The 21,012-nt window shown below is 36.7% G+C and overlaps 1 protein-coding gene across 9 annotated transcripts in view; it reads left to right on the plus strand.

The window, feature by feature from the left end:
• SEMA6A (semaphorin 6A) overlaps positions 1-21,012 on the plus strand; it is a 180,544-nt gene that overhangs the window by 151,482 nt on the left and 8,050 nt on the right. For 6 of the 9 annotated variants that reach the window (XM_087958029.1, XM_087958028.1, XM_026673524.2 and 3 more), the window contains one exon: positions 8,213-8,377. The exons of the other annotated variants lie outside the window; for them this stretch is intronic. In XM_087958029.1, the coding sequence (XP_087814155.1) occupies positions 8,213-8,377 (165 nt within the window). The remainder of the gene's footprint in view (positions 1-8,212; positions 8,378-21,012) is intronic. 9 annotated transcript variants of the gene reach the window in all.

Below are 21,012 nucleotides of genomic sequence, written 5' to 3' on the forward strand. Positions count from 1 at the left end.
AGAAAAAAACATTCTGCCACAGCAGTAGGCTAGCACTAAATTTAAAACAGAAATGGCTGTGAAAGTCGAACAAAGCTGAATGCCATACATGTAAGTACCCGCGAAAACTTGAGAATATATATATATATATATATATATATATATATATATATATATATATATATATATATATATATATATATATACACATACATACACACACACACACACACACACACACACACATTTATATTTATATATATATATATATATATATAATTTGAGGATAATTACATTTAAATGATATAAGAATTAAATTGAGGGAAGTTTCAGCTACTTAATATAAATATGGATTGTGTGTGCATTTCTGTTGTTGTATTTCACAGATAACCAAAGAACAATAAAGAGGACTCCTTGACACTTTTCAAGCTATAATCTTGAAAGTTGTAATAATTCTATGATAAAGAGGGATTACAGGTAGTCCTCAACATACAGCAGTTCATTTAGTGACCTAGGTTCCAACGACACTGAAAAAAATGACTTATGACCGTTGAAGTATCTGCATGGTCACGTGATCAAAAATAAGACGCTTGACAATTGGTTCATATTTATGACAGTTGCCAGGGTCATGTGATTGTCTTTTGTAATCTTCTGACAAGCAGGTTATAAGTCAATGGGAAAGTCAGATTCAATTAACAACTGTGTTACCTACTTAACAACTGCAGTGATTCCTTTAACAACTGTGTCAAGAAAAGTTGTAAAGTGGGGCAAAACTCACTTAACAAATGTCTCGCTTGGTAACAGAAATTTTGGGCTCAGTTGTGGTTGTAATTCGAGAACTACCTGTATATTTTATAGTCTGAAATGTATGCAATGTAACTGCATCATAAAATATATAAAAGTATAAATCACTAGCGAAACATCTGTTTAACCATTTAGAAGAACTCAGGTAGCACTTTAGTCAATATCTTTGTTTGAAATCCTAAAAAGCTGTTTCTGTTATCAGCATTTTGCTCAATGAACTGTGAGCTGACTTAGCAATAAGTAATTTCTTATGTGCTGCCTAGAAATGCATAGAAATGATGAATATCACAATCTTGTGTTAACCCAATATTCCAAGGATGAGCAAAAAGAAATAACTTGCTAATGCAAAGCCAAATCAATAGTGGCCAGTTATAAAACTCCCAAAGGGAAGTTTTGGATTCAGTCCTTATGTTTATCAATAAATCTAGGCCACATAGACACATGTTACATTTTCAGAAAAAGATAAGTTTATATGCTGGGTTCATTGTTTAAAATCAGGAGAGGATATGTACAATTGGAAATATATCACTACACCCATTAGAACCAAGATCGTCATGAAATGACAAATTCCACATTTTAAAAATATTGTTCAGCATCACATAAAGATCCTTGACTATAATTTGTATTCACAAAATTGTACTGACCTATGCAATATTTGAAACAAAAATAAGGCTGTTCTTGAACAAGACCTGATCATACAAATTAAAGTACCTTCGAATTTATTATAAAATGAATATTTACAAAATCTAATATCCATACCTTTTCAAATATTCTTTGAGGACCTCCAGTAAAAACAAAGTATTTTGTGATAAATTACTTTTATTTTTAAATCATAAGAAGCATAACTCATATTTCTTCACCCACTGCACCCATGAAACAGGGAAATTCAATTTTTAATTCCACAACTGAGATTTTTAACTAATATTAACTTTCATTTTACTTTTTTATTTTTTTATAAAATTAAATTGTTAGTTACCATTCAAGCTCTGCTTGTCTTAAGCATCCTAAAACTGCAGGTAGTTTGAAATCTCTTAAACTATCCAGGCCATATCAGTTAATTGAAATGTTTACAATGTTTCAATGTCATCTATTGTGAATGGGATGGAATGGAATGGAATGGAATAGAATAGAATAGAATAGAATAGAATAGAATAGAATAGAATAGAATAGAATAGAATAGAATAGAATAGAATAGCTCTAAAGGTTCTCTACCTCTAATATACACTACATAAACAGAAAAAATACATAAATAAATAAATACAAAATTATGCAGATACCCACATATATGATAAGAGAATATTCTAGGTAAGTCATATTCAACATGCAATCTCTCAAAGTTTAAAGCAACCATTAGAAATCAACTGATCTAAAGTGTTTATCCTTTATCTAGCTCAAGCATTCCAGTAAAACATTCCACACTATTTCCAATATTATTTCACACTGTATGTTTCTTATGTGGTTCAGGATCAAACTGTAGTCACATACCTATTAATAATCAAATCTTCCTGGCAGCTTCCCAGATTGGAAATAAAGATCCTTATTTAGTGTACTTCAACCCTAACTTTTGCCAAGATTCTGAGGTGTTATACAAATAGGCCCTAATGTATTATTAATAACAGAGAGAAAATCCCAAAGTTCAACATTTGTGTGACTCTCTTTCTAATTCTGCTACCACCTGGTACCCTTTATATATACATATACACATACACATACACATACACATACACACATACATACATACATACATACATACATACATACATACATACGTATGGTATTCAGCTTTGTTCGGGTATTTTCCCACGTCATTGTAGTTGTGCTTTTAAAGTTGTAGCAACGTTTCGGCAGAATCTCATCTGCCATCGTCAGGCTTCTGTATTGTGTTCGTCTGTGAGTCAGACTTTTACGAACACAATACAGAAGCCTGACGATGGCAGATGAGATTCTGCCAAACGCTGCTACAACTTTAAAAGCACAACTACAATGACGTGGGAAAATACCCGAACAAAGCTGAATACCATACATGTAAGTACCCGCGAAAACTTAAGAACACACACACACACACACATATATATATATACATATATATATATATATATATACACATATACACACACACACACACACACACACACACATATATATATACACACACACACACACACACATACATATATATATACACTGCTCAAAAAAATAAAGGGAACACTTAAACAACACAATGTAACTCCAAGTCAATCTCACACTTCTGTGAAATCAAACTGTCCACTTAGGTAGCAACACTGATTGACAATCAATTTCACATGCTGTTGTGCAAATGGAAGAGACAACAGGTGGAAAGCATAGGCAGTTAGCAAGACATCCCCAATAAAGGAGTGGTTCTGCAGGTGGTGACCACAGACCACTTCTCAGTTCCTATGCTTTCTGGCTGATGGTTTGGTCACTTTTGAATGCTGGCGGTGCTTTCACTCTAGTGGTAGCATGAGATGGAGTCTACAACCCACACAAGTGGCTCAGGTAGTGCAGCTCATCCAGGATGGCATATCAATGTGAGCTGTGGCAAGAAGGTTTGCTGTGTCTGTTAGCATAGTGTCCAGAGCATGGAGGCGCTACCAGGAGACAGGCCACTACATCAGGAGATGTGGAGGAGGCCATAGGAGGGCAACAACCCAGCATCAGGACCTCTACCTCCGCCTTTGTGCAAGGAGGGACAGGAGGAGCACTGCCAGAGCCCTGAAAAATGACCACCAGCGGGCCACAAATGTGCATGTGGCTGCTCAAATGGTCAGAACAGACTCCATGAGGGTGGTATGAGGGCCCGATGTCCACAGGTGGGGGTTGTGCTTACAGCCCAACACCATGCAGGACGTTTGGCATTTGCCAGAGAACACCAAGATTGGCAAATTCACCACTGGCACCCTGTGCTCTTCACAGATGAAAGCAGGTTTACACTGAGCACATGTGACAGACGTGACAGGGTCTGGAGACACCATGGAGAACGTTCTGCTGCCTGCAACATCCTCCATCATGACCAGTTTGGCAGTGGGTCAGTAATGGTGTGGGGTGGCATTTCTTTAGGGGGCCGCACAGCCCTCCATGTGCTCGCCAGAGGTAGCCTGACTGCCATTAGGTACCGAGATGAGATCCTCAGACCCCTTGTGAGACCATATGCTGGTGCGGTTGGCCCTGGGTTCCTTCTAATGCAAGACAATGCTAGACCTCATGTGGCTGGAGTGTGTCAGCAGTTCCTGAAAGACGAAGGCATTGATGCTATGGACTGGCCCGCCTGTTCCCCAGACCTGAATCCAATTGAGCACATCTGGGACATCATGTCTTGCTCCATCCACCAATGCCACGTTGCACCACAGACTGTCCAGAAGTTAAGGGATGCTTTAGTCCAGGGGTGGGAGGAGATCCCTCAGGAGACCATCTGCCATCAAGAGCATGCCTAGGCGTTGTACGGAGGTCATATAGGCACGTGGAGGCCACACACACTACTGAGCCTCATTTTGACTTGTTTTAAGGAGATTACATCAAAGTTGGATCAGCCTGTAGTGTTTTTTTCCACTTTAATTTTGAGTCTAACTCCAAATCCAGACCTCCATGGGTTGCTAAATTTGATTTCCATTGATAATTTTTGTGTGAGTTTGTGGTCAGCACATTCAACTATGTAATGAACAAAGTATTTAATAAGAATATTTCATTCATTCAGATCTAGGATGTCTTATTTTTGTGTTCCCTTTCCATTAACACTGAGTTCTGCATTTAGCTGAAGCATATGGTTTGTCCCTTGGGAAAATATTTCCTCTAGATTATCACATTAAGAAAAAAAGGCTTTACTGATATGAACAGATTAAACATAAAATCATGTGTAGAACTCAGCTAACTGAAGATTTCTGTATTAAATGTAGAGTAAAGTGCATATCAAATCCAAATATAAAATATAAGTACTATTTGCCAATAGCCACATGCACTTCTAATTCTTTTGGAAACAAGTGCTTTCTTGTGCTGAGAATCATATCCCTTTTAAAGATAAATAAGATGTAAACAAATGTTAAGGCTGCACAGAGTTACTTCAGAGAAGGCTAAAAACTCACAACACATTTTTTTCTGGCTAATAGTGCTCTTGAAACTATGGATAAAGATGATCATGAAACTGGTATTCAGTTTAAAGATCGTTCCCTAATCAGTAAGCTATCAAAACAACATTCCTTCCGTATTTGTATGCACTCTTGACAGATGTTTGGTCACATGCAACCTACACTCCCTTCTCCCCCAATGATCTCTGTGAGGTTCAATTTTAAGGATATTAGTTGCAGTAATCCTACTTACCTAGAAGTCATGTTTTCTATTTTTTTTTTAATAGTAACTAAGGCCTGAAGCCATGCAGTTCCTCCTTTGCAATCATCTTTGAATTATGTTCCAAATAACTTGTAGATAAATAATAGGAAGTTTATTTTCTGTATCTCCCCATTTTTATATTTAAGGAATTGTAATTTTGATAGTTATACAATAGTTTAATAGTCTATAAGGTCTGATTATCAGGTCTGAGACTTTAGTGTTAATGGAACTGATGAAATTAGACTCATGATAAAAAATAATATAGTGCTCTTGTCAGTGTGAGTTCCAGGGTTATGAACAATGATAAACTCGTTTTATATCAGGAATTAGTTTTTGTTCCTGGTTATTCCAGTCAAAATGAAACTCTTTGAATCTGACTTGATTTCCTGTATGCAGTTAATACATTAGGAATAGCAAGAGTTTCTTAATTGTAGAAAAAAGTCTTATATGAATTGTATGAGAAGCATTAATATCAATTCTTTAAATTCTGATGCTGAGCAGACATAAGCAATCTGGTTCTTCAGATGTTTTGGGCTTCAGTTAGTAAAAGCTTTAGCCTGAAAACAATAAAGACCCCAGGGAAGCTGCCTGATACTTTACAAATCCTGCTGGTTTGCCTTACATGCTTCCCCTTTGTCCTTTAACAACCTATAGCTTTCCTCCTTTGCTCCTCTCTCTACTCTGTATTATTTAGTCCATTGGATTTTCCAAAACTGCTGTAGGGCCTGATCATCCAAAAGAAAGCCACATCACTTTGTGTTACTGAGGTTAATGGTATCTTCTGAAGCAGGGCCAAAAATGCACAGTAGCTAAATGAAAGGTTTTGCACTGGATGTGAAAAAGAATCTTTATGCAGTCCAGAAATTTCAGTAGTCTCTATATCAGTGGTCACAAACTGGTGGGTCACGGCCCACTGGTGGGCCATGAGAAAATTTTGGTGGGCCGCAGAGAAATCTCACCCCCAGAGCACCCCCCCCCAAAGCAATTAATCCAGGCTGCGCAGAAACACAAGGCTGCTCAGCCCACATGGCCCAAGGGAACCCGGCAAACTTGTCCGCTAAGTTGCTATTTTTCCTTTTTCCGACCATCTGCTGTGCCAAGATTTAGATTAGCTAGGAAGCAGGAAATAGTTGGATTTCTTGCTTTCTAGCTAAGCACAACCGAACCTCCCTTAGGACTGAAGGTTTGCTTGCAAGCAAATTCGTTGCAGACTCACGGCAAGCAAATTTGAGAGACTGAGCTAGCCGATGGCAGGTAGAAAGATCACTGAATGATTCTGTGAGCAACTCAATCTGCCTGCTTTGCCTGATTTTGGGCAAGTTGCTTTTTTTATTAAAAATTCAATATTTACGTACATGGTGTGTTATGAGTTAATTTTATGAGTTTGCTTGCAAGCAAATTTTATATGACAGACTGAGCTAGCCAATGGCACATAGATAGATTTCTGAATGAATCTGTGATTCTGTGAGCAACTCAATCTGCCTGCCTGCTTTGCCTGATTTTGGGTAAAAATTGCTCTTTTTTTATAAAAAAAATTCAATATTTATATAAATATTTATAATATTTACATACAAGCCATGCCCAGCCAGTCACATGACCACCAAGCCACACCCACAAATTAGGCCATGCCCACAGAACTGGATAGTAGTCCCTGGAATCTAAAATTATGAGTTTGGTGGTCCCTAAGGTCCAAAAGGTTGGCGACCCCTGCTCTATATCCAGTATTGTGTTCTATGTTATTCTGAACTGCAAAATAAAGTCTCATTGTCTACCTTCCATTATTCCAGTTAATGTAATCTTCTCAACATAACTTTGAATTTTTTGTTTTGTATTGATTTTGATACCTGCTGCAGCATTTGGCTTCCAGGGGTGGTGGATAGGTAGCAAAACACATAGGTGTTCCCCATGCATAAGACCTTGTGGTGGCTACTTTTTGTTTTCTGAGGGTAGTGATTTTGAATTAGAGTCGAGCAACATTGATTGGGTCTTTATTCTCAGCTTGTATTTCATGAGATTGTTTGGCTTAATCCTCCTCCACATTTCATTTGTAGGCATTGATGGGCTGCAACAGCTCTAGAACCCATTTTTTAGAAAGAACCATATAAGGCTTCTTTTGCTTTAAGGATACAGGTCAAGCTATTTTTTTTTACTTAAATCTGTGCAATACAACAGAACAGAACATATATCCTCCCTTGGCTGCTCTTCCAATGATTAGTGAGCCACTGTGGAATGTTTTTGTCTGCTGTGTACACTTTCCTTGGCCTATATTCTTAGTTTTATTTTTACTGATTTTAAAATGTTAAGCCATCCAGAATTGCTTGGAGTCAGTCACTTTCTTAGTCGTATTATTTATATATTTATAAATACAAATTATTTATAAATATATAAATATTCTTTCCAATTCTACTTTGTAAAATAACCACAAAAGCATGCAATCATCTGATAGCATGGAAAGACAGGATATAAATCAAATATATAAATATGGTTACAAGAAGGGCTAATTCTTTGTAGCCCTTTGCTTAAGTTGAAAATCCCTCTGCAAAAGATGATGGGCCAGCTTATTGCCAGGTATGGCTTGGGATATGAGATGGCAGAAAGACAAAGAAGTATTGGTGAGAGAACAAGTTTGCTTCTCATTTTGGTTTTTGGCCCCACCTATTGGTGTGGGCCTGTAGCTTTGAAAAAAATTGTTTCTCCCTAGACCCTTAAGTCAGTCTTTAATTATATTGAAGTCTGTAAGAGTCCATGTTACTATGTTTCATTTGATTCTGCTCATATCCATGAGCTGTGCTTACATTTCAGAATGTTCCACTGGCTTCATCCACCTTTCTGTTTTGCATAGTTGTAGGATTATTGCACAAATAATCAGGAGTTACACATACACATTTTATTTTTACATAACTTTCAGCTAATTCGTGTGGCTCACATATTATCCTATCTTTCTGTCGTGTTCCAAATAAAATGTGAGCAGAGTTTTCATCTACAAGAGCTGATATTCCTTCCTTGATCTACAAACACCTTTAGGAATGTTACTTGCTACTAAACTGCTTGTTTTCACTGTCCTTAACTGTATTTATGGTGCAAACAGGACACTCCAGTTCGCTACTTCCCAGCATGCCTACTTCAGACTCTCCAGCCCAACAGGGTTATGATGCCGGAGGGCACATACTAAATTGGAAGGATCACATTGGCTCATCTGAGAATACCAATCCATATGTGGCTGTCTCGTCCCATAATCACCAAGAGAAAAAGGGTAAGGCCTTGGAAATCATTTTTCCTGTGGGGGCAAGGGCGGGGGACTGATTTCAGTGTTACTGCTTCCAGCTACTGCATGGTCTTATTCTCCTATTAAAAGTGTATCACACACATACACAAACACACCAAAATGAAACTTTTTAAAATAAATAAATAAATTTTATTTTAGCCATTCAGTGGGCAATGAAGAAACCACACAGAACAAATGCAAGACTATACGTCTGAGCATGATTTGATACAAGATTGGAAGGTTTAATTCAGCTCAGTTGCTAATAGTGATAATAGTGATGATAATAAATACAAGACTTGGCTTTACATTAATCCCCACTTGCACTTCCAGTGGAGCAGTGTGTGTAAAAGTACTTTTGATTTTTAATTAATTTAAGCAGCAAGTTCAACCCATGAAGTAACATTAAAAATAATCATTTTATATTAAAGGTGCACTCTACAAGAGATTACACAATTCAAACTCAGTTGAAAAGATATCCAGCTTGAAGTAGCTCTATTCGTTTTGAAAGAAATTTTCTGAGCAGATTGTGCTTGAAGGAATTAAATGGAGTTGCTGATGAATAGCCACAGTAAAATACCACTTTGGTTGGGCTTTTCTGTATCTGTGGTTAAAAAAGAAATAATTTAATGGAGTCATTTCTCTGTTGGCTTTTTAAATTTCGGTTTCAGAGTTGTGTTAAGTTTTTAAGCTCTTTAAATTCTCCATTAAGAGAATTATCAGCTATGTTAGTACACTCCTTTTCAGGAAGGTAATCCTAAGGTAGCAGTATATCTTTATATGTGATTAATATTTTTCATTAAAAGTTAGAATAGGTTAGGACCAAGCCATGAAAGAGCACATATTTAATATATAGGGAAAAGGCACTTTGGGATGCATCAATTACTGCTAACTCCAACCTTACTCTTACTGAAAAGAATCTGCTAATTTTCAAATGGAATGATTGTGATCATAAATGCTCAGATCATAAAAATATTTCAGTCCAACCTCACCAAGTGTTCAGTAACACTTCTCAACAGGTAGCTTCAACCAATTGATCAGTCTCCACATTTAAAAGATAACAGTTACAAAATTGATAAAGGCATCTTGTTCTATGTGGTTTTTAAAAATATTTTACAGCAATTGTCTTAATGGTCAGGCTATCTACTTTTCATTCCAAATTTCAAGTCTTTGGTGAATTTATCATAAGTGGGAAGCTGATTGGATCATAATTATTTTCACTTGAAATTCTCTGAATGAAATTACCAGAGGGAATTTGTCAGAACTTAACTAGCTTATTTAAATACCATGGAATCTTTGGGTCTAATTAGGAATATTAACAAAGCTGGAAGCAGTCTGTACACGTTAAAGCAAGCAAACAATGGTGGCAGAGGTGTCTGCATGGTTGTTTACCATTATCACATATCTTTGTGCTCTTCTTCCTTCCTTTGCCCACCTCAGATCCACTTGCAGCAAAACAAACCAACAATATGTTGTACACTCCAAACCTACTTGCAGCTTATTCCTTGTTCAAGGGCAAAGGAAAGAGACATTAAACACTTTCTAAAGAAGTGTTATGCTTAATCTTCTGTGTGTTCACTTTGGTTGTGGATTTATTTTCTTGCCAATACTTTTTTTCATGCCTTGAATTTTTGTTTTGCAAAATGCTTTTGGTGATTTGTTTTGTTTTGTTATTCTTGTGAAAGGTGCTTTCCTTTACTTTGTTTCACACACTTCAAAAATGACTTGCCTTTAATTGTACTAATTCTTCAGTCACTTGCTGCTTTGTTTCCAATGCCACTGATGCCTTGATGATGTCACATCCATATGTTCAGCTTTTCAATTCTACGCAAATATCTCATGGGAATATCTTGAGAAGGAGGGGCTAATTAAATGGGTTTACTCATGAGAATGTGACATTTGTGCACACTGCAGCTTTAGTCACTAAATATACTCCAAAAGTGCTGTTGGGAGAAGGCCTCACAATTCTTGGCAAGATGAAAAACAAAGAGTGCAATATGTAGCATATAAACTCTGTGTTGCCTTTCTTCTTTCTGGTTTGAATTTTGACCAATGAAAAATCTCTCCCATTATGCAACAATGTTGCTCATTTGAATTGGCAAAAATTTACAACTTCTGCTATCACATACTTTTCCGGAGTATGCTTTTTGTTCATTGTTTTGATTCAATTTTCTTTTGCTTTTTGCATTATTTGCAGTGGTCTTTTATTTCTGTCTGTCCTCATTTTTATTAAAGCTTGTATTTCTTACATAGCAATCTACTAACCTTCCCCCCTGCTACCATTGTACATAGTCTTTCCCCCGCCTGCTTCCATAACAGAAAATCCTTCCTGTGGAATTTCCAAGGCTCAACTCTATTTAGTATGAAGTAGTATTTAACTGCTGTGTTTAAATATCATACTAACTGAAAGAATGTAAAAGAAGAAAATAGAATAATATTCTCTAGCAATAACAAGTCATTACTATTCTGTTGCCTACTGTCCCTTGTCTGTTATCCTTTTTTCTTCATTAGAAATTCCTGATATATATTGTGTTGTCAGTTGTTGTTTGCAGTATAGATTTCTCAAGCTGTTCTTTTTAAGCCAGACACTCAAGCATAGATACAGGTCCAACTTTGTTGTTTTTTTCTAAAGTTGTACTGATCCCATCATGCAAACAAACAATTTGGGCTTTTCTGCAGGCTTTTGAAAAATCAATTCTGAAATTGATTAAAGAAAATTTATCTTTGGTGAAAGTAATCCTGACAATTTCTTTCAAAGCATGAGGTTAAATAATCTAGTCATAGTGTTTCTCAAATAAGAGATTTAGATTCATGAGTGGAATTATTTTGGGACTCCAGTCTTATTTGACCTTATAAGAAGCAATCCATTAAAATAAATCCGTTATTTTACAAATGCTGGTACAATTTGAGGTAAATTCACAGCTTATTCAAAATTATTAACAGTCATTTTGAAGTCCCTTGGACATTTAAAGAGAAATGGAATATAAACATAACAGAAATAAATACTATGAAATTTGTGTCATGTTCAAAATGCTTGTTCAAACTTTCTCCCATTTTTTCAATATTGTAAATTTATTTATATATTTGTTTATATCCTGCCTTTATTATTTTTACAAATAACTCAAAGTGGTGAGCATATCCAACATACTTTCTTCCTCTTATTTTTCCCACAACAACCCTGTGAAGTGAGTTGGGCTGAGAGAGAGTGACAGGCCCAAGGTCAGCGGGCTTTCAAGGCTAAGAAGGAACTAGATTCACAGTCTCCTGCTTTATAGCCTGGTGCCTTAATCACTAGACCTAACTGACTCTCATAATAATAACCAAGTAGACATAAACAGCAGCTTAAAATCAAACTCCTGTAACTTACAAGAGGAAACACAATCTCCTTAATGTGTGTGTTTTGTGTGTATGATGAGAACAGGACAACTTTAAAAAAATATCTATGAGGTGTTCATACTTATATTTGCACATAGAGTACCGTATTTGGTGGTACACTACTTCCTCTTTTAAAGCTGCATGGAAAATGTTATAGTGCCAAGGAAGCTGAAATAATAAAGCAAAAGTGTTTTTAACGAAGGAACAGAAAAAGATGATAGCCAAATCTTCCAAGCAGCTGTATATCTGAAAAGAGGAAACAGGTATTTCTTACTCCTTTTCTTGGGTTTCCTGTGCTTGGGTTTTTGCGCTAGTAAATTTCACTTTCATTGTTGTATTTAAGGATATTTTTAAATGTCTGTATAATATCTGTTAATGACTGCTAGCCAAGTCATGTATTAATATCTTTATTTTTATAGTTTTAAACTCACATAGCTTTCAGTTAAAAGGGTGTGGGAAGTAACATTTCCAAGGTCAGCTGAATACTTTGCAGCTCTTTTAGGATATTTACAATTGATAAAAGGACCAAATAAAATCTGTCAGGCCAAATGGCAACTTTATAATCAATTCCATCTTTGAAGGCCAAGGAACCAGGACTAATTTTTAAGATGCATGCGGTTGGAGTCATTCTTATTTTTAGTAAACCATTTTGACAATCAACATCAAAAGCAAACCCTTGTGTATGTGACATTAAAGAAGGCAGATTTTCTTCTTTGTTGTGTGGATTTTACAGCAGCAAGTTTCCCACACTTGAGGTGCTAGGGTTTCCAAGTAGCATAACAGAGCAGAATTAATCTGACTCTGTTTCCACCGTTTCTTCAACATCTGGCAGGGATCTGTAATTAGAATCCAAGAAATAACTTACACATATTTGCTTTTTATTGAATTGCATGAACTGCCTTATATTTTAACATACTACATCCTCTTTCAGATCAAGACATAAATGTCTACTGTTTATAGTGAAGCAGAAGTTTGTTTAAATTAAATAACACCCTATAGTGTCATTTTCCCTCAGTATATCCTTTGATTAATAACTGTCCAATTCTTATAAATATCTTTCATGTGTGTCATAAAAGGTTTGTTTTTAAGTAGGAGATTTAAGCCAAAGTGAAAAATAGTTTTGAAACAAAACATTTATATGATACAATAGAAAAACAGTTATATTTGACAATATGGAAAACTGACATAAATCTTAGCTAAAAGCACTATTCTACAGTATGGTTTTACTGTGAGGACAGAAATATACCCATACCAATTGATTGTGAAGATGGAAAACTACACAAAGGCTACAAGAGAACACTACCACAGGCTACACAATTAGAGCATTCCATCAACCAGCAGTCCATATCAGTGATGGGATTCTAAAAATTTTACTACCAGTTCTGTGCGCATGGCTTGGTGGGCGTGGCAGAGGAAGGATACTGTAAAATCTCCATTCCCACCCCACTCCAGGAGAAGGATACTATAAAATCTCCATTCCCTCCCTACTCCTGGGGGAAGGTTACTGCAAAATCCCATTCCCTCCCCACCCCACCAAGCTGCTTTCCAGCTTCCTTATCCTGTGCAGGGTAATAAAAGAAGACCCAGCCAATCAGCTGGGACTCAGGAGGCAGAGAATAGATGGGGGCAGGGCCAGTCAGAGGTGGTATTTGCCGGTTCTCTGAACTATTCAAAATTTCTGCTACCGGTTCTCCAGAACTGGTCAGAACCTGCTGAATACCACCTCTGGTCCATATTCAAATTGGACAAACTAATATATATGTCAGCTTATTTAAGCTGAGTAGATAAACATATGCATGCATATATTATATGTATGTATGTATATGGCTCTCATAATTATATTTCCATCAGAAAGTGGGTGACTGTCCCAAAGGGATCCAACTGGCTGTTTAGTTGAAATCTAAAATTTGGATCTCCTCAGATCTGACCCAACACATAACAGTCTACAAAGCAGAAGAAAAGCAAGTGACAAAATGTGCACCAACTCCATCTATTAGATATTTGCTTGTGTGATTGCAATTTAATATGAAAGACCATCATGATATCATAATGCATATTTTGTCATTTTGCATCATTGTGATAAAGAATGGATGCCTGTGATACATCTTAAAGGCTGAATTATATTATATCCCCATATATTTATTTTTACTTGGTTATTAGACTTTCATTGACACCTGGATGCAGAACTATAGTAAGCAAAAACAGGTCTACATAGACTAGTTTCACATAGCCTTTTTTAATCTTCCACTCACTTTTAGAAGGCATATCACAGTAGTCTAGCAAAACTCAAATACTTGCTGTTGCAGTTGCAGATACTTCACATTTTGACAGCCAAATAGTATAGAATAATATCGTTCCGAATCTAAAGTAGTTCAACTTTGTGAAGAATATAGGCAGAGCTATAAACTCTAGTGTCCTGAGCCCTGTTCTATAGATATATTATATCCGTTATTTGAGATGAAATGAGCCATAAACTTTCCTAACTTAGGATTGTGAGTCCCTATACAGAATTGCCTCTTTTATTATTCCCCATTGCTATATCACAGTGGAACACACTGGAACTCCAGTGAGGTTGGAGAAGTCAGTCAGCACAAGAAGCAGGGGTGGGATCCTACCAGCATAACAACCGGTTCAGTGAGCGCTCACGTATGCAGTACTTGTAAATCAACTTCTTCTGCAAGGAATAACTTCTGCTGATGCGCGGCATTTAGCAGGGAATAAAGGACAGCCTAGAGCCCGGACAGGCAGGTGGGCCCAACCGAAGAAAAGAAGATCTTCGGAGCAAATCAGTTCAGTATCAGCTGTTCTTCAGAGCTATTGGTTCTATAGAACCAGGCCAAACCGGTAGAATCCCACCACTGACAAGAGAGCCAGTCTTCACCCATAGTGGCAGATGTTCTCAACCACCCAACAGACTTAATCTGTAGAAGGTGTTGGTACTGGTTCTCATCTGAACTTTTACAATGTTGTTTGTGTTAATATGAAAAGGGAAAGATGTTGCAGGTGTTATGTCTGCCTTGTATGCAGCTATGTTCCTCTCTAGCATTCATCTCCATTCATAGCATTCATATATACACCATTCAAATAAAGCAGAAAGTCAGCACCAAATTCAAACAAAAACAGCTGCCAAGCCTGACACACATGATTACAAAGAACCCAATACACAAGCCTGAGGATGACAGATAAGATTCTGCTGAAATGTCACTATAATAAAAGTACAAATATTAAGACGTGGGAAAATACCTGAAGAAACCTAAATACCATACATACATACACACCTACATACATACATATATTTGTTTTTGTAGAACGTCAGCCAAGATACTCTCAATCTTACACGGGAAAAGACCCAAACACACCACACACACACACACACACACACATTTTTACATACATACGTACATACATACATACATACATACATACATACATACACCACCAATGTCATACAGACTTCCAGCAGCTTGCAAACATGTAAAATCCATTTTTAAAAAAACCTAAAGCAATCTCATTTCAACAAAACAAAACAAACACTTGGACCAAATCAAATCTATGCTCATCAACATTCAGATGATCTAAAGAAGCCCTTAAAAAAAATCTAGAAGATGCCCTTTAGATATCCAGAGTCAAGGTTTTTCACAAGAGAATGCACTATCTACAGCATTCAGGTGCTTAAAATTATTAAGGAATTGTAAGACGTGATCTTGTTTCCAAATATTTATGCCTCCAGTTCCATTGGAAAAATTATTTTGAACTAAAGAATGAAAATTCTTTATAAAAGCAATGGCAAAGTTGAACTGAGGAAGAAAAAATAATTTAACTATCTTTTATTTCCCTTCCTCCAAAGCAACCATTATTTCCGCTGCACATATAATAACAGTTTTTATACTTGCCTCTCCCCTCCTCAGCCCCCCCATACATACACACAGTAACAGATTCAACCAGGCAATTTATATCTCAGAAAGAATATAGAAATAAAAGTAAAACATATCCTGCCAGACCAACTTTCTACTCTCCAAAGCATGTGATTTCCAATTAATAAAATTAAAAGCAAATAATTTAGTTCCACTTAGGAAAGGGAGTTGAAAGTGCATAAATAAAAGAGTTCCAAATATGCTTAATGTTAACTGATTTGCATGCCAGCTATATTCACACAGATAATAATACATCTGTTTCTTAGGCCATTTGGACTATCCAGTGTTTTCTTCTGAACCATAGCTCCCAGATTTATTTGGAAAAAGGATTTAATATGCTTATTTCCAGATTCAATTTATATTTATGAATATATTTAAATACATTTTTATTTTTATATTAGCCTTTTTTGCAGTATATGTTTCTCAGTGATTAATATGGGTTTATAATGTTATGATTAATTTGATTAATTTAAATCATATTACATATTCTAAAGATGATGTAATAATTGGTAATTGTTTCAAAGTACTTAAAATGCCCAAGATTTATCTGGTTAAGATTATATTCAAGAGTATTTCTTTTATTTATTTATTTATAAATTATTTATAAAAAGAAAATAAACACTAAAGCTATTTGTTGAATATCCTTATTTACTTGAAAAAGAAATGGTTTGCCCAAACAGTGAATGAATTGGAGCAAGGCACGTATTACATATGTGAAAATAATAGAAGATGCTGTTAAAAAGAAAAAAATATGGGAAGAATGCAGAATGGATGGACTCTGTGGGAACTGCTTCTTGGAGGGAGAGACCATAGCCTCATTCAGACCTGACAGAATTACCACCTCCCTCAAAAAAGCGCCACCACATCTATCCATCCACGTGTTGTCTCTCCTGAGAGGCCTTCACAGCCAAGAGAGACATGGATCTAAAATACAGGTGGCCATTCCTAAGGACACTGCCCATTTTATCAGTACTAGCAAATTGAAATCCTTTTGGGGCAATCAAGGAGGACCGTGTCCCAGTTAACTCCCGTCTATGCAAAGGATGTTACTTCTGATCTCCTTTACAACAGTTATAAAATTTACCCCTCTTTTTATAATCTATCTTTTATCTGATCAAAGTAATCAAGTTAGCCAGCTCAGCAAGTTCCATCATCTTCACCAACCATTCTTCCATTGTAGGTAATGCCGAATCTGTCCCCTTTTGTGCATACAATAATCTCGCTGCAGTTATTATGTACAAAAAGAATTCCATAGCTTTTTCTCAGTTGTTCGCACATCAATACCAAAAGAAAAACCTCGGGTTTCAATTGTATATTAATCTTTAAAATCCTCTGTATTTGAATCCAGAATTGTCTAGCTTTTTTATACATGTCCACGGGGCAGAATGAAATGATTTTTTCCCTTCAGTAACTGGGAGAAAGCCTTGGGCTTGTCTCAGAAAAGCTTGCCTAACCTCTTTCAATGACAAGGAGGTGCATGCCAATGAACACTTATACATAGGGCAGGGAGCTATTTTAACTAGTTCTTGGTAGCAAGTACATACTGCCTAATTCAATTTATTGATGCATAGGTTACATATGGTCAGAGATTGTAAAGCTTCTAAACATGCAGAATCCACATGCATAGATATGTTAGGTAGCATGCTCTCCCTTCAATCAATATACTTTCATTTCAACATCTGGAACAAGAATAGTTTGTATATGTTGCCCAATTTTCTGGATATTTTTAAGTTCATTTCAAGAATGCCTATGGATCAGAAGCTTTGGGATCCATCTCTCATCTAGTTATACTTCTTGATGATAGTAGAATGTCTGACAATGTAAGATCTGGGTGATTGAGGAATTGGGGAATAGGAGTTGAGCCTTTAGTCTCATCTTCCCTTTACATATTCAGCACATATGCAGTCTTACTTTGTAAACAGCGTTAAGGGTGTTCATCAGAAAAAATTATCCAGAACCTAACACACTAGTGAATTTCTGGCTTATGTTTTTCTCTGAGCTATTTAAAGCTCAACCTCTGGAATAGTTTCTAGGATTGTATCATTATTTTTTTTCTTTGAACACAGGAGAGTGCTTTCAAAAAAAGAAAGAAAAAAGGAATAAATACCTAAGATAAAATAGCTTAGAGTATCAATGTCATTGGCTAATCCAAAAACGCAGTGATAACAAAAGCCTTGGCAAATGTTGTTCTTCCAGCCCTACTCCCACTCATTTATATAAACCAATAGGCCTTTGTTCAAAAGATGGCTTCCGTTCAAACTATTTGCCAAACACAAACAACTCTCTAAGCAAGTCAACAGCCCAGTTATTGAATGACACTAGATGCAAGAAAGGCATTTGAGCAATCTGCAGCAGAAATAACAAAGCAGCAGAAATTTAATTTCTGGCTTTATCTTCCAGATAGAACCCCACAGTTTTCTGGCTTTCTTTCAGAGAAGCGTGAAACAGTTCCATCCTCTTCCAGGCTTTTAATCTTTAACTCTTCTCATATGAACTAATCTGAGTTCAGAATAGTTAGACAACGTGTTGTCTTTGAGGAGCCTCATATCTTGTGGAAACTTACTACCTTAGTACTTTCCAGGCTTCCAGCCCCCACCTTATCTCATTTTTAAAGGTTTTTTAAAAGAGAGGTATAAGCTTATCTTTAACTTGTAGGGTTCAGTATTATATACCTTTAATATGTTTATGTCCATGTGCCTTGAATTAACATGCTTTCAACTAACATTCCAAATTAGAAGCCAGATTGGCAATGTCAATGTCTCTGGAGGGTATTAAGTTGGTCTACAGTTATAATGGCAGTTGGCCAGAGTTCCAATATCTTAGCAAAAAGAGAATGGATCTGGACAATGAACCTAGGACTTTTGTGTACAAAGCATATGCTTTTCACTGGTTTCCAGAGAAATAGAGTAGTAATTTTAGCTAATAGCCATCCCTTTTGCATCTGTTTGTATTTGAACAGCATGTTGATTCTGTGGTTGTCTGTTGTGTACAAGACTTAGTCTCTCAGGATAAATATGCCCTGCATATTGCTACTGCTTCCACACTTCAGAAGCCATGACTCAGGGGGGGGGGTAGATAGATAGATAGATAGATAGATAGATAGATAGATAGATAGATAGATAGATAGATAGATAGATAGATAGATAGATAGCCCTGGGTTCATATCCCAACAGTTCCAAAAAGAGTTGAAAGAAATCTCTCTCTGAAGCCTCCGAGAACCACTACTAGGTAGTGTTAATAGCACATAGGCTAGTTCATTACAAAATAGCTTCTTACGTTTTTAATTATCATTTCAATGTGTATTGGTCTCAGCTTAAATTATTGTGAATTCAATCAATGCAAGTCATGGAAATCTTTTAAAGAACAATTAATTTTTTAAAAAAATCAAATGATAGCCCTTTCATATTCTTCTGCACAGTAATGCAAACTTTTGGATTTATTTCTGACTTCCCCACAGATTTACTTACGTATCCAATAAGAAAGCTTGTCTTTTTATCCTAATGATGCCTGAAAAGTAGATTAATTTCTCAGCAACCCTGCTTACTATCTGTATGCAAATAGCCAACAGATACCTTCAATAGCATGTTTTATGCATTTGATCTGTCACTCTTAGACAGCATAAATCACTCATTATTTATGATGAATCGCATATTTTGAAACTGAGATCTATCCTTCAGTTTTTCTTCTTGAGAGTATATTGATATTTTTCTAAAAAGATCAAGTGTCCAGATTGATTAAATAACTATTGTGAGATACTTAAACAAAGTTAGATATCTAGTTCAATTTGTTCTCATTCTGTATGGCTCAGTATGATGATGATGAGAAGATAAAGATATTTTGAAGTTATGGTAGGATTCTTTTTTTGTGGACATATTTGGCAATGGATAACATGGATTCATGTTCCTATGCTTTTGTGTCACCTGGTAAACAAGAACCACAGGCACTAAGTACTGTTTAGAGACGTGCCTCATTGTAGTAATGCAATATGTTATAATTAAATGTATGAATTTGTCAGAATTTGTACTTTACCATGTTAGCCTTATAGATAGACAATATAATACCTCACTGTCATCCCAACCTTGTTGTGCATCATGGAAATTATTAAGCACAACAGGAGCATTCCTGTTTGGCAGGAAAGAGTTTTCTCAGCTATAATTCAACCACTTGCAAGGGAAAAGAATGGAAGGTATTTTTCCATGCAACTCCAGGGGTGGGATTCTACCAGTTCGGAACGGCTCAGGTGAACTAGATGTTAAATTTACATCTGATTCACCAAACCAGTTGTTGAACTGAATGGATGGCCCTGCCCCCCCACCCTGTCCCTCCCAGGAGTCTCCACGCAGCCTGTTTTGGATACAGGTAAGTGCAGGATCTGCGTGGAGGCTCTGGGATGGAGAAAAATGGGCCTTCTGGAAGTCCAGAAACAGGCAATGTTTCTGGCTTCCAGAGGGGTTCCGGACCCTGGGGAAAGCTGTTTTCACCCTCCCAGAAGGTTGAGGGAAGCCTCTGGACCCTGGGGAAGGCGAAAAACAGCCCTCTTGGAAGTTCCGGTAGGCTACGGCCACCATGGCCATGCCCACCCAGCAACCAGGAAGCGAACTGGTTGCTGGAATTTTTGAATCCCACCCCTGTGCAACCCCCACTATTAGTTGCTTCTTCTAGACTTCTGAGAGTAGTAACTATGTGGGTGGTATTTCCTTTAAATAAAAGCCTCAATGATAAACATTCTTTTAAAAAGTTGAGTGTGTTCCTGAAGCACACTTTGTAAACAATGTATGTTTCAAATCTATTATTTGTTCCTAAAATTGGCAGTTCTAAGCGTGTGCTTTTTTGTTCATAACATTGCTTAATGCACTATGTTGTTTTGCTTTGGAAAGTTTTCTCAGGAGCGCCTGTAATTTATATGCCACCAACTCACTATATGTGTGACTCTGGGCATCTTATAAATAAAAAGATTACAAAAATCCTTAAATAGATAGAAAGAAGGAGAGAGAGCAGCGGGGTAGAGATAGATATATGGTCTAGAGATACAGAAAAAAAATCTGAGAAAGCATTCACAAACCACCAAGCACTCCCCAGGACTGCATACCACTATTGGATCCCTGTGTTAGTTGACAAAGCCAGATCTTAATGCACTTTTGGAAAGCCAGAAGTATGGGAGCCAACCTCCCCTCTGGAGGCAAGATGTTCCCTAGACAGGGGCAATAGCAGTAAAGGCTTTTTCAGAATCAACACTGCTTCCGGGTGTGAAACTTCAAGTGGAAAGAGTACCACTGCTCTGGTTACATGCCAATGTGGCACAGAGAGTGAGAAAAAAGATGGGGCTGGTTGGGTCAA

The sequence above is a fragment of the Notechis scutatus genome, chromosome 2 (genome assembly GCF_049901735.1).
Source record: "Notechis scutatus isolate UNSWTSFEM ecotype Mainland chromosome 2, rNotScu1.2, whole genome shotgun sequence".
In the NCBI taxonomy this organism is placed as follows: Eukaryota; Metazoa; Chordata; class Lepidosauria; order Squamata; family Elapidae; genus Notechis; species Notechis scutatus.